Consider the following 22,010-nt stretch of genomic DNA (forward strand, 5'->3'; position numbering starts at 1 on the left):
GACTAAAATCCTGTATGTTATCGTATGGAAAGGAATCCAAACTTGAACCACAAAATAATACTAAGAGATATCTTTCCTTATGAAGAATTATATGCGTCACAACAGAAACCCAATGGACTTGACAGGAACAACTGTATCTGAGCAGGAATTCCTTTCTCCTCTCTCACATTCCCACGCCTGTAGTGGTCGATCCAATCTCAACTATTCCGGTATTCATTTTCCATCTAACTAAACATTCAAATTCTCCTCACTTGACTTTCAACACTACTGAATCCATGGTAACCTTTAACTTAGAACTGTGCGAGGATAAAAGATGCAAAATCTCTGCAAATGGCAACAAGCAGCAATGAACAAAGGATACCTCATTGCCATTCAGTGGCATATTCAATTCAAAAGCAAACCTGAAAGATCGACACGACATAGTCCTTTGCCTCTACCAAGCTCTCACCTCAACAAGAAACTGAACCCTACTGATCAAAATAAAAAAAAAAGAGGCAAATCTCTCAATAAGATTAGATGCCCTTTCTGCCATGAATACAATGCCACAAGCTGATAAGCATCTGAATGAAGATATAGATGACCTAAAGGTTCAAAGAGCTCAAATGAAGGTGCACGATCATTGATGTGTCCTGCAACACTTTATTCAGTACAACAGGAAAACCTCCAACTTCCCCACCGCAGCTCAAAAGATTTGCAGCATGACAAGAGTCGAGTAACATGAGTTTTTATGATAACTAAGGTATCAGCTTCCTCCTCAACAAACCGCAGATATGATAGACCTTTCTTTCCTTCCTTCTGATTTCTCAAACCTTTAACAATTCCTATCATCCTCCGATCAAAACCTATAACAAGCTTCATTCAATCACAAAATATAAACTAGTTCTCCAATGATCAAACCACCCCACAATCTAACAATCTTACCTGAAATTTTGCACAATATACATTAGGTAAGAAACAAATGCACTTGCCAATTGGCTTTCCCCATTTACTTTTCCTTCTCTGTTCTTTTTGAAGCGGTGTATACATCAAATGTCTATTGACTCTAATCACTTTTACAGTCAATGTTCTACAAAAGCATTCAGAGTACATACCCATACCAAATTGATCTGCATCTTAATCCAAATAATCTCAAACCAAGTATTATCTAGCTATCAAACTCAACTAAAACTGCAACATTCACTCTTGAACCATTCCACATTACCATCATCGTGTTTAAGATCCCTTGCTAATTTTTAGTGGCATCTAAACATACTATATCTAGACCCCAAATTTCAAACCTAAATAAATAAGCAAAAGGCAATCTTCAATGACAGGCACACCCTCCCCTCCCCTCACCCACTCACCCCCGGGGAAAAATCAGGAGGAACAGCGAGACTGTTACTAGAGCAAAAAATGGGAAATGGCAATACCACGTTGCTTGGGTTAGAGAGGTGGCATCCCAATGTTCCTTTGATTATGTATTCTCTAGTTATAGATAATTGATGCTGGAATTGGCCTTCGAGAGAGCTTACTCAGCAATCAGCATCCAATCCCTTTTCTCACAAGCCAACATTTCTGCATGCAGTTGTATAGGTTATTTCTCCTAATTACAGATTTCCATCCCCTGCCACAGAACTCCATTAGAGCTCAGCATTCGGTTGTGTCTTGGTACAAGCTAGTTTGGTTTCTAGTTGCATCCAAGCTTGACCTGGTTTTCTAGTTGCATCGGAGCTGGTCTGATTTTCTAGTTGCGGTTCTATGTATAGTTTCATTCCATGGATGGCTCTCAATGATCGACCGGCCTAGAACAGAAAAGCTCAAGCCCCTGGGGACTGCAAACAATGACTGTAGGGTTCTACGTGGCTAGACTTTTTTTCTCCTTTCTTTGCTTTCCCATTCTCAGATTCTCTAGATCAGTTTGGAGTGTAGTTATTTTCTCTACGTTGTATTTCTAAGCCATGACAGTCTAGCCCTAACAAGATCAATTTAGGGGCAACTATAACTCACTAACTCTTTTGTTTTTTTTTAGGGAGGGCAAGAGGGTAACTTCACCTACCAACTCACATAGGCAATTGCTGACTAGGGAGAGGTAGAGTGAACTCTTTAAACACCACACACACACACAAACCCAAACTCCCGATGTGGGAGCAAGCCCAACTGACGCAGGTTCAAGAGCCTCGCCGCGGATCCCAGCACTACGACAGGCGGGCCCAAGGGGCCTGCACCAGAGGTCGGACACCACCACAATAGGTAGGCACGACTTATTTTTAACTCACTAACTCTAGAACGAAAGAATACCAGCATCTTTCACGGCTTGACATAAGAGCTGTAGGCTATACGCCTATATCATTGATCTTATCAAGCATGACACCAAAATTAGGGCTTTTCATCCCCACCATGTGAACTGGGCGGCTTTTCATCTCCACCATATCCTAGATATGCATCCCCTTCTTCTTCATACCTCAATCCCATCAATATTTTAGCATCATGAAATCACGATCAACCACTACAACCAAGCCCATTTGCAGCACTATCCATGAGCAGAAATGGAGAGAAAAATAAGCATCTCTATCACAGATATCAGGGGAAAAAGAGGCACACAGGGTAAGACATACAAGCAGAAAGTAAAAGCAAATCATGTTATATACTTTGGGCATATCATCAGCAAGAAAGATGGAAACGAAGCCCCTAGGGGTTGACCTGGTCAAGGCCCGAGACTTAAGGGGTTTGCTCCCTCCTAAGATCTCAGGGATCTGAGGTTAGAAACCTCGCAGGTGCTGTCAACTCTCTTGAGGTCAGTCCATAGAGAGCTCGAACTTTAATTGGGCTCCACTTACGGGTAGGATTGGCCCCTAAGATTAGTCAAGGTGTGTGTAAACTGGCACTAACCCAACACTTGAGTTATCAAAAAAAAAATGACAAAAGTCACACTACAACTAACAAAACAAAAAAGCAACAAAACCCACAAGCATTAAGAAACTAACAGTAAAGAAAGCCACACATTCCAGAACAAGCTGAACCATAATAAGCTCCATAACCACAAGCTTAGACATTAAACCACAACCAAGCACAACAATAACCAACACAGGTACCAGACCCAGACACGGATTCCACTGACACTAGTAATAACATATTATTATATAATCGTTGCCCTTGGAAAGGGCAACAGGGCAACAGGGAGAGGGCACGGCGGGCACAGTGATTTTCTTTCTTGTGAAATTTGTTTTATTATTACTTCTTGAGGCTGCCGCGGATGCCGGGGCGGGGCTTGGAGGAGGACTCGGCGGCGACGGTCGCGTGGAGGTTGTTGAGCTTGGACTCGTCGAAGGGGATCTTGGGGTGCTTGGAGTCGTGGTGAATCTGCATCGTCTTGATGTCGGGCGCGGTGACCTTGCACAGGGGACACTCCAGCTTGGCGTGCCCGCCCTTCTCGATCCCCGAACGGTCCAGGAGCCCCGCCTTGCCGCCGCCCCTGTTGGTTGTTGCTGCGTCCACCTTCGACTGGATTTCCTTGGCCGTGTGCTTCTTTGGCTTCGCCTTCCCTGTCATCGTCGACTGCGTGAAGGTGATGTGAGAGAGTGTGGGTTGGAACTTGGAAGAGAGAGAGAGAGGAATCTGAAAACCCTAGTTTTTGTTTTCGATAGACTTGGGAATATAATCGATGGGCTGATACTATTGCCACGCCAAATTGGACTACTGCCACGAATTCTATTCGCACCACTCAACCTATTTTCCTTCCCGTGGAACCCATCCTTTCCTCAGTTCTTGGGTTTTATTTTCCCGGAGTTTACAATCTACATAAACAATCCCAGACACAATTGCGTCCGAAACTGTTCGATGCATGATCGAGAATTGTGTATGTAGCATTCCTCATTTATTTTTTTGTAATTATTTTTGGATGAATTACCCATCTATCCATTGCTTTTCACCCTAAAGTCACATAATTCACGTGAACGGGAGTGCGAATATGAAAGCGTCTTTTAAAAGCATTTCAAACGGCATTAATGAGCGAGAGTGATGATTGAGATTGTAAGCACAAAGCGAGGACTGAGAATGCGAGCGTAGAGCAATGATTGAGAGCGTACCAAATTGCTAAGAATATAAAAATATAGAGCTAAAAAAAAAATGATGAATCAAGATTGGTACTTCTATTGGAGTGTCTTTTGCTTGCTGATATAAGCCTTCAAATAGTAGTTTAATATTAAATTTGCTATATTACTTGGAGATGCTGTGAAGGTAGTGTTCGGGCATGACAAGGAGGATAGAGAGGTGTGGTTGGAAGAAGTAGAGCGCCCAGTTAAAGGTGGAACACTTGGTGGTGGTGACTATGTCTATGGGTTAAGTTTGCAAGTTTGAAGAAAAAGGTTCAAAGTTGGGAATTTTTAAGAGTTGCATTTGAAAGATGTGGGTATGGGAAAACTGGTTGTGGGAATATAATCACCCCAGGCATCCAATCATGCCTTTTTTGGACAAATCCCCAATCATAGTCAAACAATTGGATCAGAATTACTGAGAGAAGCAAAAATAGTACTCCTAAAATACAATACATCATAGAAAGGAGTTTATCCCTCTGTAAAACAGCCACAGGTGACTGTATTTGGTTTGTTAAAAAAAAAGAAAAAACAGAGGTTAAAGTAACACAAAATTTACTTTTATTTGTCGTTATTATTTCAGTAGAAAATAACTAAAGTTCAAATTAGAGCATCCTAAAAGTAGGTAGTAAAATCTCACACCACATGCAGTTCTATGACACATGTGGCAAGTTGAAGAGTCACCGTAAATATGTACACTCCAAGAGACTCTTCAAAGCTTAAATGTTAGTACTTTTATTATTTTAAGAGACCCACTTACTAAAAATTAATTTTTTTACTAATCATAAATTTGACGAGATGAAAGTGTGAAGAATTATTTATGATTCTTCAAACTTGGAGAGAGAAAGCGGGCTGCACCAAAATACGAGCTGCTATCTCTCTTAGAAAGACTTTTGTTAATATGCATTTTTAAATATAGTCTAGTTTTGATTTTTCTCCCACCCTTCGAGATGCTCTTAGCTTAAAAGCGTTTTTCACCTTCACTTATTTTTCAAAATACTGAAAAAATAAAACAGTTCAAACTACTTACTTTTTTAGATTTAAAAAAAGAGAGGTCAAAACGAGTAGCAACATCACAATAAGGAGTGATTATGCCCATTCTTCACCACACATTGATGTATCCACACACTTCTTCTCAGACTCTGCGTCAATGTGGTGAAGAAGAGAGAGGCTCAAAATGAATTTAATGTACTCCATAACTCAATAAAAACAACCCTCCACAATGTGAGGCTCCAATAATCTTAAAATTGTGTACCAAAAAAATCTTTTCTTAAAATTACATGACACAATCCACATTTTAGTAAAGAGAGAATAGATTGCAAAAGATCACATCATTTTGCATGAAACAATCAACCCTTTCTTCAACAGAATTCGATCATTGCTCGTCAGTTACGTCTTTGCAAGGATGACCAACTAAGCTAATCTCTGCCTATAAAATAAAAGATGCTAATCTCAATTTGTAAATCTAGCATCCCATGACAATATAAAAAGCCCTCAACAGTATTGAGCTCATCTCATGTTGAAAGAATTGTAGAACTCCATGACCATAATAGCCTGAGTTGAAAACTTGTGCTACTTTTACACCCTCACACAATGCCAAGCTTAATCAACGCTAGCACTGTGACAAAAATTTGAATCACCAGGAGTCCCTAAAAAAAGGCCGGGACTCGCTCTGAAATGCTCTCGATGAAGATTTTACAGAAGCCGTAAGAATATGATGCCCAACGAAAAGCCATGTAGAAGTTTAAAAAAGTACAAAGAATGGAAGTGCAAATTTCTGTTTGCTGAAAGGAGTTCAAAATTGTACGGTCCCGTCCCTGCTAAACTGAAGGTATCCGGGGCTTCTGAACATTCTCGCCATTGTAAATCAATCGTCTCTTCTTCGAACCATATCCTTGGTACCGGTAGATAACGCTGTAAAGGCAGTGCCTCAGGGGCAAGACATCATAAGTCTCCAGAAATCTCAAATCTGTCGCCCTCCATTTTGAGCCAGCAAAATGCCGGTACTCCTCCGACACTGAACACAAACGCCAGTTTTGCAATTTCCTCAGGCAACCAACAAGACAACCTGTCCGGTGCTGCAGAATAATAAGAAATGTAAGCGGTGGAAGCCACCTCAAAACAAAATCAGGATACGAAAATCAGGACACTAATCATACAAACCAGCAAACTGAAAAATTCCCCGAAAGGGAAAAACCTTATTTTCTGTTCCATGTATGTTTTACTTAGGACCCTAACAAACACATCTATGAAAGAAAACTAAACAAAAATTGAAAAAGGAAAAAAAAATAGTAGTGACAATTTAAGTTTATAACACAATTGAGATAACTGTTTCTGTACCAAAAAAACTAATAGAACGCAAAAACCCAACTTTTCAAAAGAAAGGAAAAAAATTAAAGCAAAAGGTAAGAATGACAGCTTCCTCTCAAACAAGGAATGTTAAACTATAGGAGACAAAAGACAACCAACTAGTTAAGTCTCCCAACAAACACCAATAAAATAGATAACTGAGAAAAGGCATCACGGGAGGAAGGCCACCCATGTACGAAAAGAAGGCCAATAACAAAAAGACCCTATAATCAAGAAAGAAGGAATGAGTAGCCTATGCCATCGTTTGGAAACTTCCAAATGTTTTTTTTTTGGAAGCTCGTCTAAGTCAGTGGAACTTGAGAAAATATGGATTCACCCTCAACAAAATGTATGTAATGCTAGCAAGATGTGCTTTTTGGTTCGATGACTGACGAATATGAGATCTCCCGCGCTTGGAACATGCACATGCACACATGCGAAGATGAAAACAAGTATAGATGAAAGCCACACAAATACGACGAGTGAAGTGAAACAACATAAAGTGCCAAAAAAACAATACTTTTTTTTTTTTATAAGTACGTACGTGCCAAAAAACAATACTCCTATCTAACAGCTGATGCTGGTAAGATACAAACTTGTGCCATACCTTCCCTCGTTTGCAATGAATCAAAACTGGATGATTTCTCACATCTGAATAGAAACCAAGGGAGGGAAACTTAAGTTAATTCAAAAAGTACAATAAGAGCAGTTTGACATATAGGGAAACAATGAGAAGGACTGATGTAATAGAAAAGCTAAAGTGAGAATAGTATGATAAGTAGTGTATGCACAATTCAGTACCAAGAATGACTTTCAGAGCCGCCGTGATAACATTACTGAGAAGAGTAACAGAAGGCTCCTGCAGACGCAGATGGTTATACAAAATTAGAATCAGCAAGGCAATGAAGAGGGAACAATTCGTATTACTTATTGGCGTTCACAGCATTTTAACAAAATACAATAACAAAGACATTATCTGCAGAGAACTGCCATAACCAGTAAGCTAGTATCATCATCCATCACTATTCCAACATGTATATCCTGGTATCTTTTCAAGTTCAAATGGTAAAAAACAAAACAGCAATTATAACCCACTTGTGGAAAGAAAAAAGAGAGGGGAATCGAAATACTTCCCAGAGACACTAGGTTGTTTCTTTTGATTTGGTTCCACAAACCAAAAAGAGGAGAATCTGGTTTCTTTCCTTGAAGAAAAGATGCAAGATAGAAAATGGTACACTAACAAAAAGAAAGAGAAAGATTCAAAGGCATAAACGGTAGTGCGCTTTCTACTTTCCACATGAATTTTCTTGATCCTCTCTTTGTGCCAGTAAGACCCAAAAATCGGAGGGAAAGAAAATCATTGTTTTCTCTTCCTCCCTTCTTGTTTCCCCAAAGTTTCGACCATAAAAATGCAACTATAAACAGTACCCATGTAATCCCAACAATGGACATACGGAGGAGGATTATAGACAAACATAACTTTTACCAAAGATATACACAAAACGGTTGCTCTTAGAGAAATTTTACCACTCAAACAGCGCTCCTTGTGCCTCCAAAAGTAAAGAAACTCGAGGTACGCTACGCCATGATTATAACAGTACCCGCGTAATCCCAACAATGGGGCTATGGAGGAGGGTTCGAGACCAACATAACTTTTACCAAATATATATAGAGAAATTTTACCACTCAAACAGCGCTCCTTGTGCCTCCAAAAATCAAGAAACTCGAGGTATGCTACGCTCTGATTTTGGAGAAATAACTGGAAACACTGAAAACACCCATGATTTTCTAGCGAGAGATAAGAGGGAATACCTTAGTCCCATCAATTCCGAATTGGAAGAGCTGAATTTTGTGGGTTTGGAGAAAATCCAAGTTTTCTCGAGGATACGGTTCCGTGCACAAATATCTGCCACAAAATCAACAAAACAATCAACAAATACACATACCCACTTCGCATACATTTAGCAACACACACACGAGAAAAAATGTGTGTGTGTGTGTGTGTGAGAGAGAGAGAGAGGGAGACATGACGGATCGCAGATTGAGGGTGTGGAGGAACGGCAAGTTGGAGGGCTGGGGGAAGCCAGATCTGAAGATGCCCTCTTCGACCATTGAGAAGTTAATGGGCGGAACCAAAACGGTGTCGTCTCTTCCTCCTCCTTCTCCTTGTTCGCGTTCTTCCTCTCTCGATTTTTCTTTCTCCACAATCAACCGCCCCATTGTGGACCTTCTTCTCCGGGCGGGGGTGCGGCCCTGCTCTGCTCTGCTGTACGAGGAACGATAAAATTCTCTTGTTTGCATATTTATCGAATAGTGGAGTACTATTTTTCTGAATGGAATTGGGAGCTTGAAGGGAGTATCAAAATTAAACAGAAACTCTGAGTTGTTCCCGTGCTTTGTTTTGATTGGGACACCAACTCACGGTTAGTCGCTGATCCAAAAAAAAAAAACTCACGGTTAATCTTCTTCCTTTTTATGGAGAGAGAGAGAGAGAGAGAGAGAGAGAGAGTTTTTTACTCCTATCTAGATTCTTGTCATTGTCTTTGTGTAATTGGGGTAGGGGGCCTATGGGTTGTAGAGCCGCAAAACTGTGACGTTTAGTTGCTGGAAGAAGTAAGAAAAAAAAAAAAAGAAGCCTGCAAGGCCTTGTTAGGTGGAAAGTCGATAAAAAAAATTAATTGTTCTAATTTTTTTGAAGCGTGGGTAGGATTTCTAGCATTATAATCCACTAAAACGAACATCTAGGAACTAAATATACTCAATTAATCTACCTTGGTCCTAGCACGTTACGGAGTCGGGTCATCGGATCAAACGCACAACAACGGGGCTCCGTTGGTGGCTTGTTTGAGACTGTTTTTGCGCTATTTCGCAGCTAGTACCAGAGCTTGAACGAGCAAATTTTTTTGGCTGTTTCGGAGAGAAAACGGAGTTGGAACATGCAAGGGCGAAGTCAGGATCTCCACTCGGGAGGAGCCGAACTAAGAGGAGAATTTTATTTTTTTTGACAAAAATGAAATTCAGTATATTAAAATAGAGTTTAAAATTTAATTAAGTATGCTTAAATAAGATTTTAACCATCAAAATCATAAGAAGTCGTATAACTAAATATCTCTTAGGACTAACAAATGAGAGTCCTAGAGTTAAAATTAATTATGACTCTTTAGATTAAAATGATAAAAAAAAATAAGATCTTTGCACTGGTTCAAACGAATTGAAAATTAAAACACTTAATTTTTTTTTTCTCTGCTTCCCACTAAACATAGCCTCGCAGTCCCTTTTCCCCTTGCTTCTTCTAGCCTTAAAACGTCACAGTTTTGCGGCAATACAACCCTGTGAGTCCTTGGGTCACCACAGCCCACGAGTCTGGGTAGGGGTGGAAATTTTTTACACCACACGAGAACACTGAACACGACGTAAAATTGACACAGAGTTAGCGGGTTAGAGTCAGATATTTTTGATACGGAGAACGAATAACACAAAAAGCTAAATAAGTCAGGTCAGATTTGAGATAATTCTAACACAAACACGAGATGGCACAACACGACGTGAGAAATGACACGACAACACGACACGAACCAGATACAAAGTTAGCGGGTTGTGGTCAGTTATTTTTTACACGAAATACAAGTATGACTATGACATGACAAGATAACACGAAAAGCTAAACAAGTCGGGTTAGGGTTGAAAAATTCTGACATGAACACAAAATGACACAATACGAACATGACATGTCACGATGCCCACCCTTATTTTGGGGTGTGCTTTTTTGGAGTGGTTCTAAATTTCTTGAGCATGAGATTCGTTTTAATTTTACTTCACAATTCAAGCTGTATTTTATTAAAACTGTTTCAAAGAAAAGATAGTTTGACAGTGTTATAATATCTCTCGCTAATTGACGCAAGCTAACAAAGGCGAAATAAATTTTAAAAACGACGCAAACTAACTAAGGCGACAAAAGTTTAAATAGACGAAACAATCCTACTAAATTATTAAGCCAAAACACAACTGTTTATCCAAATTCGACCAAGTTGAATTTTTGTACGAAGAATTTTCACATTCATAATACATGCTTCGTCCCATAATTTCAGTTTATTTTTTAAACTTGCAACTGTTTAAGGAGCCATGCATTTAATGCACTTTCAAGCCTAATCAAAAGTGTATTTCAACCCTTCAAAGTCAATTCTACGAAGGATGTGTTGGAAAAATATACAGATTTTGAATTTGACTTTTCAAAATATACATGTATTTTGGAACAGCCCGAAGCGAAGAGATGGACTAAAATTACAAGACATGGGATGTATAAACGATTTAAATCGTCAAATGAAACCGCAATGAATCTCAATCTTACATCTCATGGGAGATGGTTTGATACTTTTCTCTCAAATCTAAATTCTTTACTTCCAAGAAAATTCCATTTCATCCCCAAAATTGTGTTAATAGAAGTGGGTATCTCTTGCTTGCGCAATATATGTCATTGAGCTTGCTAGTGCATATGCTCGTGTTTAGATTTTGGATAAGTTTGGTTCATACCTGGATTTTGTGATTGAATCTTGTACTACCTTCGAACTTTTTGGAATGAGAGAAATTGCTTCTTGTTCATAAAAGATGAGGGACAATAGGCCGGTAGAAGAAAGAACAATTGGGCTAGTTGGCCCAATGGACTATTATTTTTTGAACTGCAAGTAGGGCTGCAAACGAGCCGAGCCAAGCTTTACTGTGTTCAAGCTTGTTTATTAAGTTTTTAACGAACACGAGTAGAGCTCGAGCTACGCGGGCCTTGGCTTGACTCGAGCTCAAGCTTGTTCACGAGCCTCAACGGACCAACAAAAAATGTATATATATATCCTCGCATAGGCCTAATACAACCAAAAAAATTTGATTGCGAAGGTATATATCTTTCATTTTCCTATGGAGCGGGGGTGTACTGGTGTGCGTGTGCTCTCACCTCCCTTGGTTGACTGGAAACTGAAAACGAAAAGAACAAATTATGAAATAACAATAAAAATCCTAAACTTAAGTTTATATACCCCGGCTCGTGAGCCGACTCGAGCCGAGCTTATCCTAGCTCGAGCTCGGCTCGTTTACAAAACGAGCTGAAAAAATCGGCTCGAACTTGTTCGTTTAACTTTCGAGTCAAGCTTGAACGAGCCACTAACGAGCCGAGCCGCGAGCGGCTCGGTTCATTTGCAGCCCTGACTGAAAGTCCATTTGACATTGGGTCAGGCCTAAGACTAAAGACTTACCAATTGACATTGGGTTGGGCCTAAGGCCCAAGATTTACCATGTACTCTGTTGAGGCGATTATCTCAAATCAGCTAATTATGCAAATTTACCATTAAAATGTGCAACAACCTAAACCAAACCCCGCTTTTATTGCATTAACCTAATCTGCCCCACGGTGAAGGTTGATTCAACCTTCATAAGTACTACTGATGATATTGAAACTTTGTTTTGCGTGACCTTCATAGAGATTAGGGTTGGTATTGAATGCAAAACGGGAAGTGAATCACTTTGTTTTTCCACTATATAAGTATCAATACTTAGAATGTAGTGTCCGAAGCTATGGTTAGGGTTTTTGAGGCCTTCTTGTGCAAATAGAGAGTGAACCGCAAAATTATTTGTGATAGAGGGATCAATCACAACCGCTAATGGATGAAATAAAAGCAAGTATCTCGTAATGAATCTGAAAGAGTGACGCAGATGCTGCTGGTTCAAACGCAATTAAAGGTTTAATCGATTAAAAAGACTTTATTAAAAGTTCAAACGCAATTAAAAATTTAATCGGCCAGAAGGACTTTATTAAAAGGCCTCCCAACTAAATGAATAAATAGACTTTGTTGAAGAGGACCCCAACTTGGAATTTTATTTTGTTTGCAAGCATTTGTATGTGCTATTGTTTGGCAGATTACTCAACAAGGCAACTGCCATAACGGCAACCGCCATAATGATCTCTCATCGTGTGTGCCTTATCCGTCGTTGAACGTTCGTCTCGGAGATATTCCTGCTAGATAACTACTAAATCGGAAAAAATAAGCCCGTTACCGCAGCACTTCCTGGCGCGAGCTACGCCGGGAATCATTTCCAAGGTCTCTGGTTAACTCAACCGCAAATTTACTATGGCTAAGAATTCAATGATTCTAAATGGTAGTACTAAAAATCAAACATGTTGACCATTTCATCCAATTCTCCTAGGTAAAAAATTTCCTTTATATACTCCTACAAGTTACGTATATTTTACCAAAAAAAACCCATACTCCCACACAACACGTGGGTCACGGAGGTCAAAAAATTCACAAACTATGGACCTTGTCAATGTCATAGAGTTTTGGCCAGAAGAGGGTGCCGAGTGAATATTATGTGGTGGTATTTGTCGGTGATCCAAATTTTTAAACGTGTGTTGAATGATTCAAATTTAAACCTTTAAACGTGTGTTGAATGATCCAAATTTATTTCATGTCTCTTCACACCCAACCTCCTTACCTCTCTTCTTTTTTTTTCTCTCTGAACTCCGGACCATCACTGACGAAGTATAATGTGTGCGGTACCCGCCAACACAAAAAAAAAAAAAAAAAAAACTTCTCATACCTACAAGTTATATATATACTACAATAAAAGAAAGCCCGTCAATATGGGTGGGCGGATTTTCAAAGGAAAGAAAATGAAAATCAACAATTGATGGCAAAGAATAGCAGTGCCGAAAGATGTCGCTGGCGAGAATCTCAATCCCTCGATTATTCTTATTAAAATCCGTCCCCACTAGTAGTCGTACTACTCGACTCCGCTCCTCTTGGACTCCTCCCAGATCTCAGCTCCTCTCTCCTCCAACAACTACCACCACCGCTCCTTCTCTCGCCCTCCGCACCGCCTTCTTATCGTCTCTTTCTTCCCCCCGCCGTTGCCTTTGTTCCAGCACCGCCATGGGTGACGCCGCCGTCGATGCAGGGATGGACGAGGTCCAGAGGCGCCTCATGTTCGAAGACGAGTAAGTGTATCGCACCTTTTGGGTTTACTCGGGCGTGGGTTTTTGTGGGTTCTGATTTGCTTGTTTCGATTTGTGTCTGGATGATGTGATGAGGATGGAGGGGTTTCGTGAGAAAAGAAAGGAAAGGGTTATGGTTACTTATCAAATCACCCATTTGGATTGAGCATTTTTGGTGAGAAATGCAGAGATAAATACAAAAAAGAAATCTTTTTATTGGCCCTTACTTTCTCATTCAACCCCACCAAAGATTTGGTGAGAAAAGGCTCCCTTTCTTATCTCATCCTTTCTCACCATCCAAAAGGGGCTGTAAGAAATTGGGTTTGTTTTTGTTTATTAGTTGTTGGGAGGGCGGGGCGTTGATCTGGTCTTGGCAAGGTGGTAAGTTTGGATTTTTACCTGATCTGGGTGGATTAATAGTTTTGAATCTTTTGATTGATGGGTTTTATTTGGAACCACTGTTTAAGGATCATAGTACCAAGGGAATAATTATTAAGGTTCTTTGGTTCTCTTAGCAGATTACTAGATTTTATAGCCTTCAATCTGTTATGGGCCGCAGGTGATCCTCTGCACTGAGGAATCTCGGATTTTTTCCCCACACAATCCAACGGTCCGAGATTCCTCAGTACCGAGGATTCTCGGTACAGAGGATCAGTGTTCGTCATGGGCAATTTAAGCTGGATATAGATGCGTGCATCTGAAGTTAAATCGAACGGGGATTCTTATGGAAATTTTTATTGATTTGAAAAGAAGATTTGGAAGGGTAAAAAACATTTTTGGACGCCTCCAATGCAATCTGGTCATCTGGTTTTGTGGGGCCTCGTTGGATGATGAGGTCTTGATAATGGTTGTGGCTTTCTAAAAAGGAAGTAGTACTCTTGCAGATCAAAACAGGAAGTGGTACTCTTTTCTCAAATTGTTTGTTAACTACGAAATCTAAAATGGTTGGTTCTCTACGAAAAGACATGCAATTTTTGAATGAAAAACAATATACTTATGTGCATAATTTTTTTTAATACTTAATTTGGTGTAAAAATCATAGCTTAATTTTCTTTTATTTTTTGATTTGAAAATTAAATGACTTTTCGCATAAGCCTAGCAATTCGGGACGGAGGTAGTAATTTAATGTGTCATTTTCTTGTTTTCACCATCCTCGAGAGGGAAGTTAAAATAATGTTGACTTTTGTAAAATAACTTTTGGTCTCTTTGAAGGCAGCTTTTGGCAGTTGTTTCTGAAATTAAAATTTCTCTTTTGAAGAGGAGGAGCTGCTTGGAGAAACTTCAAAGTAGCAATTCTGCATAACATGTTGCCAATATGTGCATTATCTGTGCTAATATTTTTCGGGAGGGGAAATGGTTCACATTTTTCAAAACAAAATACTAGCTTCTTGGGCAATTTTGCTCGCGTCAAATGACCATGACCGTAGGGGGCCAAGCAAAGTGGAAGAAGATTCGAGTTTGGCGGTGTATGAAAAAAGGTGGCTGTTGCAGAGGCATTGATCGTTGCTAAATCATGGTGGATGCAATTAGTAGGTTCCACTGAATGGATGACATGTGTAGTGGAATAATGGAAATTAGGTTATGTACTATGGCATTCATATGTTGCAGGGGTCTCTAATGTCAGGACTCAGGAGTAGTCTTTTTATTACATGTTGGATGCTTTTGTATTAATACATTGTGAAAATATCACTTACTGAATTCTGTTATTTTGTTAGTACATTGTGTGTGAAATAGTGAAAGTACTTTTGGTGGAGTTAAAGATCCTTTAACTTTGTTTTGCTTCCTTGATTTCGATTAAAGCTATTGCACGTTAATTTTTGCAGATGTATTTTGGTTGATGAGAATGATCGTGTTGTTGGTCATGATACCAAATACAATTGTAAGTATATTTCCTGTGCATAACTTTGTGGGTCAAATGTTTTGAGTGAATGGGCCTAGTTTTTCCTTTCATCCTGCACATTGTTTATTGAAGTGTTTCTTTATAGAACATCTGAAATATCACCCTTAAATTCCTATTATCCAATAATTTGAGAATACTACTACTCGTGCATAGTCGTATAATTTTCCTTCACTGCCGATAAGCGACCAATCCGGCATCTATTGTAACTAAATAATTGCAAGATTTTTGTTGTTATTTTTTTATCAGGGGTGCTTACACATTGAATGCTAGCACAATATTGCTAGATTTTTGTCTCTGACCAATCTGGCATCTATGGTAACTGAATACTTGCAAGTTGCAAGTATGATGTGGTCCGGGTGCTAGTACAGTTAGCTCTTGAATACTACTAAATGCTGATTGCTATAAATTTTTTACTACCCTTTGATAACCAAACACCATACTAATCTCGTTAGAGGCTTTCCGCTACATTATCTTCTTGGGCAAATCGCACCAATAATATGGCCTAGAGGACTTGACAATCGAATGAGATGTAAAATTTGCGTTCACTTTGCTTATGCTCCATTGTTGATTTTTGTTTCTTTAACATTGTGTTTGTGGCGTTTTTTTGGGCTATAATATGATTCCGGGGGAGTCTGAAATGAGTTACTAAGGCGACACCCTGCTTCCAATGAATTGGCTATGGTTATTTCTTTTGCTCATGAAAAAGCGCACAGCCAAAATGTGAGAATTCCTAGTTTTTCAACACAAAAGAAACTGAAAATTCCTAGAAGATTATTTATTTTCTCATTTAAGTTACAATAGCTCAAGATGAAGATGTGAGAAGTGTCTTGAGGGCACGTTTGGACACAAAAAAATGTTTTGTGAGATTCTGGGGATATAAAAAGACAAAAAAGAATAAAGAATAAAGGTATAGGATTACTTGTGAACTTGATCTGGTGCACCACTTTAAAATGCTTGTGTTTTATATTCCTATTGTTAAACTTTGGAGAGATCTGCCTGCAGAGTTCTCTGCTAGTAAAATTGTTTTCCAGTAATTTAAAGACTACCATTGGTACATGCATGGCCAAGTGTGTTAATATTGTTGCCATTCTGGAGGCTTGCACAGTTTACAATTCGTGTGAATACCGTAAATAATGGAACCATGATTTCTCAGGTAATCCCCAGGGTTCCAACCGGTAACCATTTGAAGTGCATAAGGCTTTGAGCTTATTACTTGTGATAGAAAGAAATTGTCTATGTTTTTGGCCATCTCTTTCATTGCATCTATCTTTCCTGATGTGGAGGAAAAGAAGAGATACCATGTAATCTTACAGCTAGTTCATATTGCAATGTCCTGGAGAAATTCGACTAAGACCTCTTTTTCCTCGAGCATGTTTGGTACATACTGTGTTTTGCAGCTAAGTTTTTGTGCATATCGACTACATTCATCCGATTTTTGTTTTTGTTTATCCACGTTAGGTTTTGTCAGTTTTCCATCCTTTTATAAACTGCAGGCCACTTGATGGAAAAAATTGAAGCTGAAAATTTGCTGCACAGAGCTTTCAGTGTATTTCTGTTTAACTCAAAATATGAGTTACTGCTTCAGGTATGTGTTCAAGTTGCATTAAAATAGAAGTGAAATATGAGTCAATACCCCACCTGATTGGGACCCAGGTATCGTTTTGGTTTTTATTACTTGGCAAGTTATTGAAACAGAGGTTTTGAGAATTTTCCCACAGTTTTCTTAGTAAAAAATAGGGGATCTACCTACAGTGTCCAACCTCTTTGATGTCCAAGGTGACTATGTTTACTTCTTCTTCCAAACTCAATTTGCGTCATCTTGATCTATATGGATCAAATAGTGGAACCCTAAAACGGCACCTTATATCTGGTTCTATTTAATACGAGGGGCATATCCACCGTGTACGTGGAGACCCTCACTTGGGCACTAACTATCTAATTGGCCTCCAGGTGCTACATTTGATAGGCACGTTGGGAGCTTAGATAATAATTGTAACCACATACATATAAAATGCTATCAATAGAATGGCAATCCTCTTAAGAAAAGGAATTTGTCCATTTTTGGGGGTCACTAATTGGTAAACCCCAACTATCTGTACCTTCAACTACCAGAGCACTATAAAGCTTTGGCATCTTTCCCGACGGAAAGGCTACATCTAGCTTTCCCTTGAAAGTATTTTTCCTTTCTATGTGTTACGGTTAAAGGTTGTGACCTGGAAGATGGCAAGTGCTATCCACACCTTCACTTAGCTGCAATTGTAGTGCTTGCTTAAGTCCCAGGTATCAAGCCTCTCCGCAGAATAGTGGCATAAGGCTTCCTCTCGCTCTCTCTCTCTCTCTCTCCCCTGCTATTATTGTGACCCTTTTGCACTGGTACAACCTTTTTACTTGAGGTGATGGCTCTACAGTTTCATGTATCTCCTTTGACCTTGATTATCTTGCGAACGGTCATCTTTTGAAAGTTTTGTTTGGTTTTAGTTAGTTACTATCACAATCTCAATGTTCTTAATTTCGTAACATCTGCTGCATGAACAGCAAAGGTCTGCAACAAAGGTAACTTTCCCTCTGGTGTGGACAAACACTTGCTGCAGCCATCCACTGTACCGAGAATCTGAGCTTATTGACCAGAATGCTCTTGGTATCTCCCTCTCCTCTATTTCTGTTTACACATTCTTCAACACACGTAATCTCATCCTGCAGGACTTCCTGACTTTGATTTCTAACACTTCTTCAGGGGTAAGAAATGCTGCACAAAGGAAGCTTTTGGATGAACTGGGTATTCCTGCTGAAGATGTGCCAGTTGATCAGTTCACCCCACTAGGGCGCATGCTCTACAAGGCACCATCTGATGGGAAGTGGGGAGAGCATGAACGTAATACTTCCTGCCTTATATCAATCTGAACTTTAATATGCTACATCTGCTGCTCTGCTGTCCTTTTTTCCCCCTTCCCCAGAGCTAATACCATGATGCATCGGACCACTGCTTCCTGAATATCAAATTGACCTTATTATAGTCGTAAAGTCGGAAATTAAAAGAGAATGATAGTGTCTACCAGCAGTAGTTTTCCAAGTCCCATAGTGAACTATTTCTTCTATTGCAGCTTGTAAGCGAGGCTAGTCACCGCTTTTTGTTGTTGCATCCGTCATCATTTGATTCTATTGTTGTGTATTTGAAAACAGCTGGTCATGAATTTTTGGTTTTGGGTTAGTTTTCTATGACTCTAAGCCCTTCCTTTTGCTTTTGGCAGTTGACTACCTTCTCTTCATTGTCCGGGATGTTAACGTGCATCCGAACCCTGATGAAGTTGCGGACATCAAATATGTGAATCGGGAGGAGTTGAAAGAACTGCTAAGAAAAGCAGATGCTGGTGAGGGGGGTTTGAAGCTTTCTCCATGGTTCAGATTAGTTGTGGACAACTTCTTGTTCAAGTGGTGGGACCACGTCGAGAAAGGGACGATCCAGGAAGCTGCTGACATGAAAACCATTCACAAGTTGACTTAAATTGGATCTTGCTAATCTCCAGTGGCTTCAACAATATAAATTTGCATTTCAGTTTGCAGGTAAATAAGCTGTTTCGCAGATATGCCAGTGAGTTACAGTCACCTAATTATGTTCCGTTCTATTCTTGCCCGGAAGAATGTCTGTATGTTTTGTTTGTTATACAGTGGCTTATGGTCTTATGGTTGAGAGCTGAACAAAAACTTTGTCCTAGTATGTGTGATTTGATTTGGATTTTGATCGTAAACTTCGGCTGTTTCCATTTTTACTTGAATAAATGTTGTTTCTCCTGGCAATATTGGAGATTTGATTTGGATTTTGACCGTAAACTTCCGGTTGTTTCCATTTGTGTTCAAATGAATATTGTTTCTCCTGGCAATGTAGGAAAATTTGATTCACTTCCTTGAAGATATGTTCTGGTTCTGACGATGTTTCAGTGCTAGTTTGAGCACAAACTTTTACAGATTGTGTAGTTGAGAAGAATAAAGAAAATTGAGGAAAATTAAATGCCGCCACCAGGTGGTTCCAACTTCCAAAGCGATTCATCGTTTTGTTCCTTGCTTAATGCTAGTATGTCGTTTCGCTACAATTTGCTTATTTGCAAAATAGTTTCTGAAATTTATAAAAAATGTATGTATGTATGAGGGGATTTTTTCGCAAATTCACCCGCTAAAAAAAAAGGAGTGTTTGCATCAATTAGGAGGACTTGGGGTAGCATTCAATAACGCTCAATCTTACTATTTATTTCGATAATTAATGGTTCAGATTTTAAAAGAACTTTTCTAGGGAAGAGTTTGGACAGTGAGATTGAGCGCAAAAAAATGGGGGGAAGAGATATGTAGTATGTACAACTGCTTAAAGAACCATGTATTTGAGAATTTTTTTTAACGGCCGTGAAAATAATTTACGGCGCTCAATTGCACGCATTCAAATGTGTTTTGGACCATTAATTGCCATAACAAACGGCACGGTGAATAAGTTTCTCTCCATGTAGTTCTGCTTAGCAGCAACGAGAAAGCAGCAGCAGCAGGAGTAGGGGTGATACCGGTCCGGTTTCGACCGGTTTGGGTGTATTTTTAGGTCGAAATCGGTTATTCGGTTTGAGATTTTTAGAAACCGAAACCAGTTGAGATAAAACCGGTCCGGTTTCGACGGGCTCAACCAGTTTCGGTCCGGTTTATCCGGTTTTCATTCATGGGCCATATTTTTTGCTCAACACATCAAAAAATTCATAATTCAACCCATAAAATATCAACAAAAAATCTATAATTCAACCATTTTTTTTTGCCCAACAAAAAAGGATCAATTTTGAGCCCAATACATTAAAAAAAAACCCATAAAAACATAATTAAGCCCATAAAAATAGTTTTTATATAATAAATATATTTATTAGACCAATATACACCACAAAATATCAACCAAAAACCCATAATTCAACCCCTCCCCTATGTTTATATATATATATATGTATGTATGTATATATTATACATATATATAACCGGTCCGGTTTCAACCGGTTTTTAAAACACATAAACCGGATCGAAATTATTTTTCTGGTTTATAAAATTTTATAAACCGGAACTAGATCGAAATTATTCAACCGATTTAAAAAATCCGGTCCGGTCCAATTTTTCCGGTTTCGATCGATTTTCCGGTTTCGAGTAACAGTCTTAAGCAGAGGAAAAAACGAAGTTGGGAGGGAAGTCGCAGCATTTGCGATTTTATACTGCACAAGTAGAGAGAGAAAGAAACACAAGAAAAGCTAGAAGGAAAGAATGTGGTGGAAGGACAAGAGTCCCGGCGTAAAGATACTTTGGCTCTGGACCTTGGGCACTGCCGCCAGTAACTCTCTCTCTCTCTCTCTCTCTCTCTCTCTCTCTCCATACATATGTATGCGTACATGGATAGACAGTCAGATGATACTCACCCTGTGTTGCAGTTTTGGTTACCAATGTTGCGAGGACTAGAATGAGAGACATGGAGAAGATCATGAATCCCCAAGCAGAAGAACCCACTAGCGTCGACTCTGCAGTAACAGACACTTCACCCACTTCCCCTGATGTCATTGGAGACCAGAAATCATCAGAGGCGGTTTGAATCCCATTGCCCCCACTTCACTTCTTAGTTCCTATTGTCTTTTACCCTCAAGTTTCTCAGTCTCACTTTTGTCAAGATTTCATTGCGGTAGTTGCTTTATGGAATGGAATTGAGCTACTCACGTCACGGGCTACATGGGTTTTGTGGTTTGTGTTGATGGAGGGGTTAATTGCGTGAATGGGACATGAATAATTGCGTACTACCTGTTTGTTGAATGGCCTGAATGATATATAGTTTTTCGCTATAACCCGGATTTTAATCAGCAGTTGCGTATCGGTTTTTGAGCCCTTCAAAATTCGATACTGCTACACCCGATATACTAGTGAGATGGAAAATTGCATGCATATCAGCCGGTTCCCATTATAGATCAGCCCGTTTCCAATTTACAAACCGGTTTACTGCCGATACTTAGACCGCGAATTAGGCACTTTTGAACTTTTTTTTTTTTTTGTCAAAAAATGATTTTTAAAAATTCAGGGATAGGAACAAAATGGCATAGAACAAGCTAAGAGGCCCTTATGCAACGAAAAGTAAAGTAAGGAAAGACGCATCAGAAATGAAGGAGAAATACATTCTATACTTGACCGTAACCGCTGTCTCAGGCTAGGTTCCATCTCTGTTGAGCACCGGGATGCGTTGCCTTACTTACGATACAATAAGTAAATATATACGCTCTGTATTATAGGTATCGATTCAAAGGGGGGGAGAGCTCAGTGACTGAAAACCCTAGAGAAGATGAAATTTTGTGATGAAGCGCACCCTTGGAAGAGGATTCACCGTCGGCGCCCACAGATTTCGAGTCTTTTGACACACACGTTGCGTGCGACTGAGTTCGATTTCGTATCCACAGATTACTGAGCTGGGCTTGGCATTGCATTTCCGTTTCTTGGATCTTCAAATTTAAAGTTCTACTAGTGTTGAGCGGTTGAAGGCAGTGTTGGAAACGGGATTCGTTTATCACTGGAAATATGCAACATACCGAAAATAAACAAGATTAGAAACTTACTGAACCAATTTCAGGCATCCGGAAATTGGCATTCGAGGCTAGTATTTTTATGAATAATACTATATCAAGCAAATTAGTTCTCCACACTGGTGCTCTTGGGTCTCTTGAAC

At 39.5% G+C, this 22,010-nt stretch overlaps 4 protein-coding genes across 6 annotated transcripts; 2 read left to right on the forward strand and 2 right to left on the reverse strand.

The window, feature by feature from the left end:
- Positions 1 to 2,994: 2,994 nt before the first annotated feature.
- LOC131301085 (protein METHYLENE BLUE SENSITIVITY 1) lies at positions 2,995 to 3,660 on the reverse strand. Its single transcript, XM_058327219.1, has one exon. It carries the CDS (start codon positions 3,526 to 3,528, stop codon positions 3,211 to 3,213), a length of 318 nt encoding a protein of 105 aa, XP_058183202.1. The 5' UTR covers positions 3,529 to 3,660; the 3' UTR covers positions 2,995 to 3,210.
- A 1,927-nt stretch (positions 3,661 to 5,587) lies between these two features.
- Positions 5,588 to 8,789, reverse strand: LOC131301086 (tyrosine-protein phosphatase DSP3-like). Of its 2 annotated transcripts, none has more exons than XM_058327220.1 (5): positions 8,446 to 8,787; positions 8,232 to 8,325; positions 7,221 to 7,278; positions 7,027 to 7,070; positions 5,588 to 6,148 (listed from the first exon to the last, which is right to left on the reverse strand). In XM_058327220.1, exons 1-5 carry the CDS (start codon positions 8,718 to 8,720, stop codon positions 5,891 to 5,893), a joined length of 729 nt encoding a protein of 242 aa, XP_058183203.1. In that variant the 5' UTR covers positions 8,721 to 8,787; the 3' UTR covers positions 5,588 to 5,890. The 2 variants fall into 2 exon arrangements, with proteins under 2 accessions (XP_058183203.1, XP_058183204.1); XM_058327221.1 differs by lacking the exon at positions 5,588 to 6,148 and adding an exon at positions 6,210 to 6,938 and having other exon boundaries at positions 6,981 to 7,070; positions 8,446 to 8,789.
- Positions 8,790 to 13,018: 4,229 nt separating this feature from the next.
- On the forward strand, positions 13,019 to 19,195 carry LOC131301087 (isopentenyl-diphosphate Delta-isomerase I). Of its 2 annotated transcripts, XM_058327223.1 has the most exons (6): positions 13,022 to 13,401; positions 15,222 to 15,277; positions 16,792 to 16,883; positions 17,834 to 17,936; positions 18,033 to 18,170; positions 18,547 to 19,195. In XM_058327223.1, the coding sequence occupies exons 1-6, from the start codon at positions 13,121 to 13,123 to the stop codon at positions 18,798 to 18,800; spliced, it is 924 nt and encodes a 307-aa protein (XP_058183206.1). In that variant the 5' UTR covers positions 13,022 to 13,120; the 3' UTR covers positions 18,801 to 19,195. The 2 variants fall into 2 exon arrangements, with proteins under 2 accessions (XP_058183205.1, XP_058183206.1); XM_058327222.1 differs by having other exon boundaries at positions 13,019 to 13,401; positions 17,834 to 18,170.
- A 1,279-nt stretch (positions 19,196 to 20,474) lies between these two features.
- Positions 20,475 to 21,138, forward strand: LOC131301088 (uncharacterized). The gene is made up of 2 exons (XM_058327225.1): positions 20,475 to 20,639; positions 20,737 to 21,138. The coding sequence occupies exons 1-2, from the start codon at positions 20,573 to 20,575 to the stop codon at positions 20,892 to 20,894; spliced, it is 225 nt and encodes a 74-aa protein (XP_058183208.1). The 5' UTR covers positions 20,475 to 20,572; the 3' UTR covers positions 20,895 to 21,138.
- Positions 21,139 to 22,010: the final 872 nt, after the last annotated feature.

This window comes from Rhododendron vialii, chromosome 9a (genome assembly GCF_030253575.1).
Source record: "Rhododendron vialii isolate Sample 1 chromosome 9a, ASM3025357v1".
Lineage (NCBI taxonomy): Eukaryota > Viridiplantae > Streptophyta > Magnoliopsida > Ericales > Ericaceae > Rhododendron > Rhododendron vialii.